We start from the raw sequence: 15,029 nt of genomic DNA, 5'->3' as shown, positions 1-15,029 counted from the left end.
GAGACGTTTGGTATCTGATGTGTGCTGATTTATCTTACGTTGGACGATGCTAGGCTAACGTTGCTAACAAACACCGCACTTAAACCTTAAACAGTCACCAATCTTATTTCTGTTAACACCAAACATGCCCAACATTTCATGTATTTGCTGACTGAAAAGAGAACAAGTAAAAAAAAATACCCAATAAAATAAGTGTCTGGACCTTCGTTAAACATCTACGCTAAATCTGGAATCACGTTAGCATCTCTACAACGTCTTGTAGAGGTCAAACACTCCTGAATTTGGTCCTGCTTACTCCAAATGCCCCCCCTCCCCCCAAATCGCATAGAAATGCGATTGGTGACAGTTTAGGTCCAGTGTTTGTTAGCGACGTTAGCCTAGCATCTCCCGTTCTGAACTACAGAAGCACACATCAGATCCCAAATCTGTCTTGGCTACTTGACTACATCTGAGGGCAGTGATTATTTCTGTTAATTTGATTTCTCACCAAACCACTCCTTTAACTGAATGCATGTTAATATAACAGTCCTTTATTCATTTAACTAATATTATTAACGAGGTCGATCTGGAGCGTTTCTATTGGTTCACACAACGTTCACACACTTTGAAGGGCAGCTGGTGGTTAAAAATAGACAATATTTAAAATAGACAAGAAAAAAAATTTAATTTCTGATATGGCAACGATGAGAGCAGTGTGTGTGTGTGTGTGTGTGTAAAAAGTTATGCTTAAATGTTTAACAGTGTATGATATGAGTTCAAAAATGTAACTTATGTGTGTGAGAAGGGCGTTTATAGGTCAATGCATGAGGCACTGTGCCCCAAGCCTTCAGCTCTTTAGCCTCAAGGGGGCACAGTGCTAAGATTTCAGCCAAGAACAAAAGAAAGAATAATAATAAAAATAAAAAAAATAAAAATAAAAAAACCCAAAACAAAACCAGAAAAAGTCACAAATTAAAAAATTCGTTCCTTCAAAAGGCAAAAGTTCAGAGCATTTCGGCCCTCATATCTCTCTTATTAAAATATCTCTTCTTATTCTTTACATATTACACACACCACTACTCGCCCCCCCCCCCCTACACACACACACAATCAATCAATCAAGCACACACTCTCACACCCGTGTTCCCTCTTCACACACTCCTCAACCTCCAGAAATTGAGCGCTTCGTCCGTTTTCATTCCTTGCTTCTCCGACACAGGAAGAAGAGGGCGGAAAATTGTGTTAAAAAAAAAAAAAAAAAAACACACACACACACACACACACACACACACACACACACAACACAGAACCCACACATCTCGCTCGCTCTTCATCCTTCTTTCTCGCCTTCCTCTCCTTCCTCTTCCTCAGAAGACAGGTCAGAAGGGTCGTCTCTCACAGCAGAGGTGTGAAGAGAGGAGGGGTGGTGTGTGTGTGTGTGTGTGTGTGTGTGTGAGAATACCGGTGCATTTCCAACAGTGAGTCAATGGGTCAATCACCAATAACTTGTCAATCAAGTGTTCGCTGCTTCCTCCGTCCCTCCGTCAGTCAGGGTAGGAAGAAGAAGAAGAAGCAGGAGGAGGAGAGTGGGCGGGGCACAGAGCTACAGTCCATGAGGAACATACATGGTCCCTCTTACACATGTGCACGCTCTTTCAAACACACACACATACACACACACACAGACTTTCTGAGACTGAACAGAGTTACAGACGAAAACACTGATGCGAGTTCACTCGTTGCTCCTCCATAGAAGGGAACGTTCTCTCCCAGTCTCTCGCTCGCTCTCGCTCACTCTTGCTCTCCCTTGTCCTTTCTATCTCTCTCTCTCTCTCTCGGTGTAGTGGTTGGGGGGCTGCTATGTCACATCCTCTTCCTCCGAACAGTAGTCCCGTCCCTAGAGAGAGAGAGAAAGAGAGAGACATAGAGAGAAGAGAGAGACACACAGAACCGAGAGAAGAGAGAAAGAGATAGAGAGACACACAAGGAAAGAGAGACAGAGAGAGAGAGAGAGAGAGAGAGAGAGAGACAGAGAGAGAGACAGAGAGAGAGACAGAGAGAGAAGAGACACACACACAGATCAGAGAGAAGAGAGAAAGAGCCATAGAGAGAGAGAGAGAGAGAGCGAGAGAGAGAGATGCCCATATTAGGAGTAGGAACTAGGGATGTGTATTGGCTTCATGATACAGGAGTCACGATTCAATATACTGTGATACATCGTGATACTGTACAAGACGATATTTTGAACCGCCACAGTGTAGAAAACACTCAGCATAAAATCTGAGTGAAAAAAGGAGACTTTTTATCCAATCAGAACGATGTAAAATGTAAAACGCTGCCAGTGGTCAGTATTTAAACACAACACTAAATTAACCACTGTCCGCCACCATTCATTAAATCTAACCTATTAAAAATTAACCATTTTTGACAATCAATACAGTACTCCAAATTATAATATCGCAATACTTCGATATATCAATATTTTCTTACGCCCCTATAAGACCCTATAGGGTCAAAGGAGTTTTCACTATGGGGAAATGCATGGCATTCATTCATCTCTATGTTTGTGGACACCCCTTCTAATGAATGCATTCAGCTACTTTAAGTTGCACCCATTGCTGAGATAGATGTGCAAATGCACACACACAGCTTGTCCAGTCCCTGTGGAGAAGTACTGCCAATAGAATAAATACAGCTGGGCCAGGCGTAGGCGAGAGGGGTATAAAGTTCCCTCTGTGGAGCAGTGGAAGAACTGGTGGTGCTCCATTCAGTACTTCTGGGATGAGTTGGGGATGATGAGGTGGGGTGGTGATCATCTAGTAGAAAGCCTTCCTTCCTGGACAGCAGAGACAGTTACTCCAACAAAAGCAGGATACACTTTTGTAATGCCCTTGATTTCATTAGGAACAATGAATGAGCAGGTGTCTCAATACTTTTGTCCATATCGTGTAGCCAGCATGTTGCTCAAACATCTCAGATGTTATGATTTTTCCCAATTAACAATTCCCACCAACTCAATTACTCAATAGGGAACCAACCCCCCCACCCCCCCACCCATTACACAACTCCACCAGTGCTGGGAGGGTGTAGACCAGCGTGTGGTTCCTCCGAGACTCAGCTCAGCAACTGCTAATGCATCGTCAGTGGACAGTTATTGGAAAGCGAGGCCAACTGTGCCCGGCGACCTCCAGATGATTGAGCCCACGCTTAGACAGCTGTGCCACTCTGGAGCCCCGAGGACGTGGACAGTGAGCCCAGTGGACAGATGTGCAGTGGCAGGACGTGAACGTGACCCGAATGAACCAGCGTTTCCTGTGAGGGCGGTCAATACAGTGCTGGCCCTTTAAATCCCAGAGTCCAGCTCAGGCCCCTCCCTCCCCTTTTTTCCACCATCCCTCAATCCCTCCCTCCCTCCCTCACCTTCTCAATCTTCTCGTCCAGCATTCTAAAGAACTCCTGCTGACTCTCTGACGTATGAATGCTGCGAGAGAGAGAGAGAGAGAGAGAGAGAGGGAGAGAGCGAGAGAGAGAGCGAGAGAGAGAGCGAGAGAGAGAGCGAGAGAGAGAGCGAGAGAGAGAGAGGGAGAGAGAGGGGGGGGGGAGTGAGGGAAGCAACAAACAGGAGAATTTTCCATTACAAGCTCAGACGAATAACACATTCCCTCCTCCTCACAAATATATCAGTCTCTCTTCCTCTCTGTAACACACACACACACACACACACACTATAATACCAGTCTATAATACTATTACAAAAAATAAATAAATAGTAATTCAATTTACTCAAAAGCTTGGAAATAAAACCCACCCTGAATTTAACACTCCACTCTAACAGCCCAACTGCGTGTGTATGTGTATCTCTCTCTCTCTCTCAATTACATTGTTGCCAACACAGACAGAATTAACGACACAAATAACGATGACAGTTGTAGAAAGATGGTAATACACTAATAATAATAATATTAATAATAATAATAATAATAAACTCTAAATAAATCAATATTACCAATATCTGTAATATTAATAATAACAATAATGACAATAACAACAATACTATTAACAAAACAAACTTAATTACATATATTATTATTATTATCATTATCATTATTATTATTATTAATAATACTACTACTAATAATAATAAATCATCATATAATAATTTATATGATCATTGGTAATAATAAAAAGTAAACCTGTAAATAAAACAATGACCATAAATATATAATACTACTGCTCCCATTACTGCGAATAACTGTTGTTATTTTTAGTATCACTATTATTACAATTTATTGTTACAAAAAATAATAGTAATAAATTGTTCATAATTTAAACAATATTCATAATGTACAACAATAAATAAATAAATAAATAAATAAATAAAGTGCAATAAATATTGACTCACTTAGTTCTGTTAGTGTTGGCTCCTGGGACTTCCTTGTGCAGTTTGGTTTTATGTGCTGAACTCTTCTCCTGAAACACACACACACACACACACACACACACACACACACACACACACACACACACACACACACACACACAGTTAACTTCTCTCAGACACCAACAATTCACTCAGCTGGGTCAGTCTCAGCATCACAGGACTGTAGACACACACTAGAGTGTAGATCTATAACCCCAGACTGTCTCCATCTGTTCCTGTGCAGACTCTGTTATCAGCCTCCTTTCCCCCTGTTCTCCAGTGGTCAGGACCCCACAGGACTGACCACCACAGAGCAGGTAGGTAGTGTTTGGGTGGTGGGTCATTCAGGGACATGGTGACTGACATGGTGGTGGTGAGTGTGTTAGTAGTGTGTGTGTTGTGTTGGTGGTACGAGTGGATCCACTTACTGTCCACTCTCTATTAGACACTCCTACCTCGCTGGTCCACCTTGTAGAGTTCTGTTGGTGGACTATTCTCAGTCCAGCAGTGATGCCGGATCCACTCTGATGCTGAACACACACACACAGTACTAACACACCACCACCAGGTCAGTCAGTGTCCCTGCAGTGCTGAGAATGACCCACCACCCAAATCTTACCTACCTGCTCTGTGGTGGTCAGTCCTGTGACTGTCTGCAGTCTGCAGAGGAGCAGATGGAGACAGTCTGGGGTTATAGACCTACACAGTGCTCCTGTATGGGAAGTCCAGGGAGGAAGGTGTTCTACTAGATTTTGGAGGAGCATTGCTGTGAGGATTTGATTGCATTCAGTGACAAGAACGTGTCAGTGAGGTTATGATATTGGATGATCATTACCCCACCTCATCATCCCCAATTCATCCCATCAAAGTACTGGATGGAGCACCACCACCACCACCACCATTCCAGAGAACACAGTTCTTCCACTGCTCCACAGTTCAATGCTGAGGGGCTTTATACCCCTCTAGCCCACGCCTGGCATCATTAGGCAGCAACAGGTTCATGTTTATCTTTGTCTTTCAGCAATGGGTGCAACTTATTCATTAGATAGGGGTGTCCACAAACATTTGGCCATATGTTGTATTTGACAGAGTGAGACAGAAAAACAGGAGGGGCACACAGTGATAACAGGCCTTCCGTCTCTAGGTTATCTCTGTGTAAATAAAAGGATAGTAAATGAATTGTGGAGGATAATATATGATAATAATATGAATTTTTAAAAACATGAAATGGGTCAATAATCTCTAATTTATCAAGTTTGGGGGGCAGGGGGGCCAAAACATTTAAAAAAAGAGGGTGTCTGTCTTTCACAGCACCCCCTTCTCATTTGGGCCTCAGCATGGGGGCTGCTGCACCTGCTGTCTGAGCAACTGTCTGTGTGTGTGTGTGTGTGTGTGTGTGTGTGTGTGTGTGTGTGTGTGTGTGTGTGTGTGTATGTGTCTTTGTGTTTGACGTGGGAGTCGTGCAGAGCGATGGATTTTAGCTTTGATGAATTAAGATGGAAAGATCACACAAACACACACACACACACACACACACACACACACACACTGTCTACTACTATCTCTATGAGGACCAAATGTCCTCACACTGACAGGACAGTGTGAACAATAAGCTCAAGTGAGGACGTTTTCCTCAGGTTTCAGATACGGAGACTAGGATTAGGGTTAGGTTTAGGTTAGGGTTAGTAGGTTAAAGTTTAGGGTTTAGCTGTGGGCTACTGATGTTAAGTGTAAACTCAGGTTTACAAATACATAACTGAGGTCAGGTAACTTAGGTTTAAGTGTATGGTACTGAGGTCAGGTTTAGGGTTAAGTGTAGGACACTGAGGTCAAGTTTAGGGTCAGGTTTAAGTGTATGGTACTGAGGTCAGGTTTAGGGTTAAGTGTAGGACACTGAGGTCAGGTTTAGGGTCAGGCTTAGGGTTAAAGTGTAGGACACAGGTCAAGTTTAGGATTGGGTTTAAGTGTAGGGTACTAAGGTCAGGTTTAGGGTTAAGTGTAGGACACTGAGGTCAAGTTTAGGGTCAAGTTTAGGGTTAAAGTGTAGGACACTGAGGTCAAGTTTAGGATTGGGTTTAAGTGTAGGGTACTGAGGTCAGGTTTAGGGTTAAGTGTAGGACACTGAGGTCACGTTTAGGGTCAGGTTTAAGTGTATGGTACTGAGGCCAAGTTTAGGGTCAGGTTTAAGTGTAGGGTACTGAGGTCAGGTTTAGGGTCAGGTTTAAGTGTAGGGTACTGAGGTCAAGTTTAGGGTCAGGTTTAAGTGTAGGGTACTGAGGTCAGGTTTAGGGTTAAGTGTAGGACAATGAGGTCAAGTTTAGGATTAGTTTTAAGTGTAGCCTACTGAGGTCAGGTTTAGGGTTAGGTTTAAGTGAAGGGTCTACTGAGCCTACTGAGGTCAGGTTTAGGGTTAGGTTTAAGTGTAGGGTCTACTGAGCCTACTGAGGTCAGGTTTAGGTGTAAGGTACTGAGGTCAGGTTTAGGGTTAGGTTTAAGTGGAGGTTGCGGTCTAGGTTTAGGTGTAGCATTACTTGAGTACAATAAAGCAAAATCAGTGACAGTCCTCAGTGCGTATAGTAAAACAAGAATGTGTGTGTTTGTCTGTGAAGTTGAATAGACACATCCTACTCCCACCCCCACATTCCAAACACGTCCGCACAGAGCCTCAACCTGCTCCTCCACACACACACACACACACACACACACACACACACACACACACACACACACACTTCTGTGTGTTGGTAGAGCAGTAAAGCAGAGACCCATGCTTTTGTTCTTGTGAGGAACCATAGCATGTTGTTGAATACACAGAACACACTGAGAGAAAGAGGCACATGATGTGTGTGTGTCTCACCAAGTTCTCCTGGTTGCGTGCATTCACTCTGTCTTCTTCTCCTCGCATATACTTCACTTCCTCCACTCCCTTCATCCTGTATTCATCTACAGAGCGAGAGAGAGAGAGAATACAAAAAGTGAGAGTACATACATGAGAGAGAGAGAGAGAGAGAGAGAGAGAGAGAGAGAGAGACTAGAGAGGGAGAAAGAAGAGAGCGTGCAAGCATGAGAGAGACAGAATGCAGAACAGACACCAAGGGAAAGAGAGAGAGCGAGAGAGAGAAAAAGGGAATGAGCAAGATGGAGCGCGAGAGGGCGCGAGAGGGAGCAAGTGTGTTCTTACAGTGTTTTTAAACTGTAGGGAGGCAAACAGTTGTACAGTGGGAAAATTGTGCTGACAGGACCCATCAGATAACATTCCACCACACACACACACACACACACACACACACACAATCACTTTGTCTCACAGTGTGCAAACACACGCACACACACCCACCACAGACACCACCCAGCCTTATCATCTGTTGGATTTTGCCCTGGGAAAACCATTACAGCTAAGAACCTGCCTTCTGTGTGTGTGTGTGTTTGTGTGTGTGTGTGTGCCTTAAGTTAAAATTAGCCTGAAATGACATTTTCCAAATGAACAGCCTTAATACAAATCAACCAGGCTTACACTCGATACCACAACACACACGGCAGCGCAGCATTAGGGTGGCTGGGTTCTCCTTGCATCACCCTGCATGCAAAGTGGACTGAGAAACACACACACACACACACACACACACACACACACACACACACACACACACACACAGAGGTGTGTGTTTCACAAATGTTGCCTGCTGTTGGGCTGGAATCTGTGTATCATGACCGCAAAGCTGCTCTCAGCTTCTGTTGAAAGTGGCGTTAAAGGAACACTGTGTGTGTGTGTGTGTGGGGGGGGGGGGGATGTACTGCAAAAACATGGCATGTGTGCTCGGGAATGTGTCTGAGCTTGCACACACACACACACACACACACACACACACACACACACACACACACACACACACACAAACAAACCACAAAAACTCTCTCTGACGCGCTCACTCACTCACACACACACCTCAACAGTACGATGATGGTTTTTCTGTTACTGTTAGTGTGAGAAACACTGACTCTCTCTCTACCATCTCTCTCTCTCCCTATTACTCTCTACCATCTCTCTCTCTCTCTCTCCCTATTACTCTTTACTATATCTCTCTCTCTCTCCCATCTCTCTTTCTCTCCCTATTACTCTCTACCATCTCTCTCTCTCTCTCCCTATTACTCTCTACCATCTCTCTCTCTCCCTATTACTCTCTACCATCTCTCTCTCTCTCTCTCTCCCTATTACTCTTTACTATATCTCTCTCTCTCCCATCTCTCTTTCTCTCCCTATTACTCTCTACCATCTCTCTCTCTCTCCCTATTACTCTCTACCATCTCTCTCTCTCTCTCTCACTATTACTCTCTACCATCTCTCTCTCTCTCTCTCTCCCTATTACTCTTTACTATATCTCTCTCTCTCCCATCTCTCTTTCTCTCCCTATTACTCTCTACCATCTCTCTCTCTCTCCCTATTACTCTCTACCATCTCTCTCTCTCTCTCTCACTATTACTCTCTACCATCTCTCTCTCTCTATTACTCAAAAAGAGCGTGAGAAACATGACTGACTCACAGTCTCTCTCTCTCTCTCTCTCTCTAATATGACTTATGAACGTGAGATTCCTCAACTCTCCTTTTATAGTAATGTCATCACTCTCATCATTATTGTGTGTGTGTGTGTGTGTGTGTGTGTGTGTGTGTGTGAGTGATTGTGGTCGCTGAGCCGAGCTCAGTCTAATCACGTCTGATTTCATGCAAATGTGCAAGAGTGTGTACCTGTAGTGTACAGTATATGTATATATATATGTATATATATATATATATATATATATATATATATATATATATATATATGTGTGTGTGTGTGTGTGTGTGTGCAGAACATGTTGAGGCATGGAATTCAGCAATGGCATGTTTACATTCTCTGGGCCGTAACAGACTGTCACAGTGCCCCCCCCCTCCTCCTCATCCTCATATGTGTGTGTGTGTGTGTGTGTGTGTGTGTGTGTGTGTGTGTGTAGGGAGGCTTGTACCCTCATGTCCAGAGGCAAAGGCGTTTTCATTGACAGCAGAAGGGCAGAGAGAGAGGCTAAGAAAGAGAGAGGCACAGAGAGAGAGCAAGAGAGCGCGAGAGAGACTACTTATCTCTGATCTATTTGTTCTGGTCTCATCTCTCTATTCCACTTCCTGTTTCTATCAGTGCTCTCTCTCTCACTCTGATATGATCGATTCAGGGTCTACTTCACTACCAGCTCTTTCTCTTCCATTCTGTATGCATCTCTCGCGCTCTTTCGCGCTCTCTCGCAGAACAAGAACCAGAAAAAAAAACAGAAGACAAATAAGGACAACCTAAGAGTTGTCAAGTTCAACCACATGAGGACCAATTAATAGAACATCAATATCCCAAAAGTAAAGGTGTCCCAATACTTTTGTCCATATATGCAAATTAGCCTTATATCTGCTTCTCATTGTTAAATGTTTGAACCAACACCCCACCCACCCCACCCCGCCCCCGTACTCCAGAAGCCAACGTCTCGGTCAGGATAACGTTAGCGTAGCGCTGACGCTAAACGTCAGCTGCTACACACACACACACACACACACACACACACACACACACACACACACACACACACACACACACACAGCACAAAGCCTCTGTTCACCACCACTGCCTCATACCATGACCTAAGAGACAGCACTCCCACCCTCTCGCTCTCCCTCTCTCTTAGCTCAGTGCTTTACTCGCACAGCCGTCTTTATCTGCTCACACACACACACACACACACACACACACACACACACACACACACACACACACACGGCTCCATGATATTATTATTATTATAATAGTGCAGGCTGATAGAATTCCCCTATACCAGGACAAAGAGAGCAGCAGTATCTAGTTACACTGAATCAATTACATGTAATTAAATTACTTTGTGATACTTCTAGGTGCAGCAGCAGTAGTGATAGTACTAGTAATAGTAGTATTAGTAGAAATAGTAGCAGTAGTGATAGTACCACTAATAGTAGAATTAGTTGAACTAGTAGCAGTATCTAGTTACAGTGCCACAATTGCATGTAATTCAATTACTTTGTGATACTTCTACTCAGTAAAACAGCAGAGGGAGTGCCAGATATGAGCTACTGATCACAAACAGCTCTGATCTGCAGTATTTAAATACAGAGGAAGGGTCACACAGCTCTCTGTTCTCCACCTCATGGCTCTCCTCATTTCTCCCCGTCCGTGTTGGGAGAGCTGAGCCAGGTTCTAAGGTGGAACGTCAGCACACAAGCTTTGCTGTCTGTAATGCGTCGTCACTGCGTGCATTGCTTGCCGTTATGATTATGATTTAGCGAATAAGGCAGAATTAGTTATTCTGAGTCCAGTTAAAGGCAGATATCAGCACTAATAGAAAGCCAGGATCAGAGGTTCATGCATACACATATTCAGCCCAGTTCTTAACCCCAACAAAGCTCCTGATGTCTTACAGCTCCCCCTTTACGTTAATTTCATTATTGTAAATGCATGAACAGCCCAACAGACTCATATGAGCAGTAGTGATAGTACTAGTAATAGTAGAATTAGTAGAAGTAGTAGCAGCAGTAGTGAGTAATAGTAATAGTAAATGGTAGTACTAGTAGAAGTAGTAGAAGTAGTAGCAGTAGTACTAATAGTATTAGTAATAGTAGTATTAGAAATAGTAGCAGTAGCAATAATAGTACTAGTGGCGCAGATTCTGGCGCTTACAAATAGTACTGGCAACAGACTGATGCCATATACAGTCATGCCCGAAAGTATTCATACCCCTGTCAAAGTTTGACTTAAATTTACTTTTATTTAACCAGAAATTATATTTTTGCCTGGAAATGACACAGGAATCTCCCAGGAGATAACACGATGATGTACAAGAGGCATCATTATGGGAAAAAATATTTCTCAGCTTTTATACACATTTGAACAAAAAGTGGCATGTCCAAAATTATTCATACCCTTCTCAATAATTAATAGAAAAGCCTTTATTGGCTATTACAGCAATCAAACGCTTCCTGTAATTGCTGACCAGCTTTTTGCATGTCTCCACTGGTATTTTTGCCCATTCATCTTTAGTGATGAGCTCCAACTCTTTGAGGTTCGAGGGTCTCCTTGCCATCACCCTGATCTTTAGCTCCAGCACAGATTCTCAATTGGATTCAAGTCAGGACTCTGGCTGGGCCACTGCAAAACATTAATGTTTTTGTCTGCTAACCATTTCTTCACCACTTTGGCTGTGTGTTTTGGGTCGTTGTCGTGCTGAAATGTCCACCGGTTCCCAAGGCCAAGTTTCTCTGCAGACTGCCTGATGTTGTTGTTGAGAATCTTGATGTATTGCTCTTTTTTCATGGTGCCATTTACTGCGATCAAGTTCCCTGGTCCATTGGCTGAAAAACACCCCCAAAACATTAGGTTCCCACCACCATGTTTGACAGTGGGGATGGTGTTCTTAGGGTTGAAGGCTTCTCCTTTTTTATGCCAAATGGTGCACACATCATTGTGGCCAAATAATTCAATTTTTGTTTCATCTGACCATAAAACACCAGAAGTCTTCTTCTTTGTCCAGATGAGCATTTGCAAAGGTCAAGCGGGCTTTTGTGTGCCTTTTCTGGAGAAGTGGTGTCCTCCTTGGCCTGCGTCCGTGGAACCCAGCAGTGTGCAGTGTCCGTTGAACTGTCTGCCTTGAGATGTTGCCACCAGCAGAGTCCAGATTCACCAGGATGGCCTTGGTGGTGATCCTTGGATTTTTCTTCACCTCTCTCACTATTCTCCTGGCCAGCACAGGTGTCACTTTTGGCTTCCGACCACATCTTCTGAGATTTTCCACAGTGCGGAACTTCTTGTATTTTTTAATAATACTTTGCACTGTAGCCACTGGAACTTGAAAACATTTTGATATGGCTTTATAGCCCTTTCCTGACTTGTGAGCGGCCACAATGCACAGCCGCAGGTCCTTAGTGAGCTCCTTTGTCTTAGCCATGACTGTCCACAAACCAACTGCAGAGAGCTGCTGTTTTTCTCCTGTTGAGTTGATTAAAACAGCTGTTCCCAATGAATCAGGGTAATTAGGATGCTTTAAAACAGCTTGGACTATTTGGAATGGTATAGAACTTTGGATTTTCCCATATACTGTGACAGTTTTCAAAGGGTATGAATAATTTTGGACATGCCACTTTTTGTTCAAATGTGTATAAAAGCTGAGAAATACTTTTTCCCACAATGATGCCTCTTGTACATCATCGTGTTATCTCCTGGGAGATGCCTGTGTCATTTCAAGGCAAAAATATAATTTCTGGTTAAATAAAAGTAAATTTAAGTCAAACTTTGCCAGGGGTATGAATACTTTCGGGCATGACTGTGTATATATATATATATATATACACACATACACACACACACACCAGGGAGCAGAGAGGGTAAAGGGCCTTGTTCAAGGGCCCAACAGTGGCAGTTTGATGAGCCCGGGTATCGAACCACAACCCTGTCATCAATAGCCACTGAGCCACCACTGCCCATAACAGTAATAACAGCAGTAGCAGTAGTAATAGCAGAAATAGCAGTAATAATAATAGTAGTATAATAGTAACTATATACTATATACAGTAACTGTACAGTAGTTTAGTGGTAATAACTGAAGTAGTAGTAGTAATAATAATAACTAATTATAGTAGTAGTAGTGATAACTGCAGTAATAGTAATAACTGTAGTAGCCATAATAACTGTAGTAGTAGTAGGAGTAGTAGTAGTAACTGTAGTAGTAGTAGTAACTGTAGTAATAGTAGTAGTAACTGTAGTAGTAGTAGGAGTAGTAGTAGTAACTGTAGTAGTAGGAGTAGTAGTAGTAGTAACTGTAGTAATAGTAGTAATAATAACTGTAGTAATAGTAATAATAACTGTAGTAATAGTAGTAATAACTGTAGTAATAGTAGTAATAATAACTGTAGTAGTAGTAGTAGTAACTGTAGTAGTAGTAGTAGTAGTAGTAACTGTAGTAGTAGTAAGTAGGAGTAGTAACTGTAGTAGTAGTAGTAGGAGTAGTAACTGTAGTAGTAGTAGTAGGAGTAGTAACTGTAGTAGTAGTAGTAGTAACTGTAGTAGTAGGAGTAGTAACTGTAGTAGTAGGAGTAGGAGTAGTAACTGTAGTAGTAGTAGTAGTAACTGTAGTAGTAGTAGTAGTAGTAACTGTAGTAGGAGTAGTAGTAGTAACTGTAGTAGTAGTAGTAACTGTAGTAATAGTAGTAGCAACTGTAGTAGTAGTAGGAGTAGTAGTAGTAACTGTAGTAGTAGAAGGAGTAGTAGTAGTAGTAACTGTAGTAGTAGAAAGAGTAGTAGTAGTAGTAACTGTAGTAGTAGAAGGAGTAGTAGTAGTAGTAACTGTAGTAATAGTAGTAGTAACTGTAGTAATAGTAGTAATAACTGTAGTAATAGTAGTAATAACTGTAGTAATAGTAGTAGTAGTAGTAATAACTGTAGTAATAGTAGTAATAATAACTGTAGTAATAGTAGTAATAATAACTGTAGTAATAGTAGTAATAATAACTGTAGTAATAGTAATAACTGTAGTAGTAATAACAATAACTGTAGTAATAGTAGTAATAATAACTGTAGTAATAGTAGTAATAATAACTGAAGTAATAGTAATAACTGTAGTAGTAGTAGTAACTGTAGTAATAGTAGTAGTAATAACTGTAGTAATAGTAGTAGTAATAACTGTAGTAATAGTAGTAGTGATAATAACTGTAGTAATAGTAATAACTGTAGTAGTAATAACAATAACTGTAGTAATAGTAGTAATAATAACTGTAGTAATAGTAGTAATAATAACTGTAGTAATAGTAGTAATAATAACTGTAGTAATAGTAATAACTGTAGTAGCCATAATAACTGTAGCAGTAATAACTGTAGTAGTAATAATAATAACTGTAGTAATAGTAGTAGTATAACTGTAGTAATAGTATGAGTAATAACTGTAGTAGCAGTAGTAGTAACTGTAGCAGTAGTAATAATAACTGTAGCAGTAATAATAATAATAATAATAATAATAATAATAGCACAGTAGTGGAAGTGTAGTAGTAGTAATAGCAGTAATAATAATAATCATAATAATAATAATAGCAGTAACTGTAGTAGTAGTAGTAATAATAGGAGTAGTCGTAAATTCATGACACAGGTGTGTCAATACAAACAGTAAGATGATGCCGATGGCAGAAAGCTGCAAGTTAGTAATAATTAGTCTGATCCTTTAGGTCATTAAAAAAAAGAACCGCTTAAGGATCAGATATAAGGGTCAGTTTCCCAGACCAGGATTAGGCTGGAGAATCACACTGAAGTGAAAATGTCGTCCAGGACTAAGCTTAGACGCAGTTCCCCTGCTCCACAGCCCAACGCTGAGGGGCTTTATACCCCTCTACCTGAAGCTTGCATTGGCCGGGTGGCCCAGAGTGTCCCGCTGTACTGGCAGAGCTGTTCAGTGGAGATTATATAAGCTGTATGTGCCTAATTCAACACCTGTGTCAGCAATGGCAGCACTAAGGTTGTAAACGTACCCTTAGAAGGGTGTCTGGATACTTTTGGACATGTAGAAGAGTGCACTTCAAAATGCCATTTGAACAATTATAAGTAAC

At 41.8% G+C, this 15,029-nt stretch overlaps 1 protein-coding gene across 4 annotated transcripts in view; it reads right to left on the bottom strand.

Moving 5' to 3' along the window:
- Positions 1-638: 638 nt before the first annotated feature.
- The window catches only part of LOC140557173 (uncharacterized protein C1orf21 homolog), a 40,483-nt gene continuing 26,092 nt past the window's right edge, over positions 639-15,029 (bottom strand). For all 4 annotated transcript variants that reach the window (XM_072681369.1, XM_072681370.1, XM_072681371.1 and 1 more), the window contains exons 3-6: positions 7,257-7,342; positions 4,382-4,449; positions 3,400-3,460; positions 639-1,876 (exon numbers count right to left, since the gene is read on the bottom strand). In XM_072681369.1, coding sequence (XP_072537470.1) covers positions 1,838-1,876; positions 3,400-3,460; positions 4,382-4,449; positions 7,257-7,342 — 254 coding nt within the window. In that variant the 3' untranslated portion in view covers positions 639-1,837. The remainder of the gene's footprint in view (positions 1,877-3,399; positions 3,461-4,381; positions 4,450-7,256; positions 7,343-15,029) is intronic.

This window comes from Salminus brasiliensis, chromosome 6 (genome assembly GCF_030463535.1).
Source record: "Salminus brasiliensis chromosome 6, fSalBra1.hap2, whole genome shotgun sequence".
NCBI lineage: Eukaryota > Metazoa > Chordata > Actinopteri > Characiformes > Bryconidae > Salminus > Salminus brasiliensis.
The sequence above is the reverse complement of the archived record's forward strand: the minus strand, read 5'-3'. Positions and strand labels throughout refer to the sequence as shown.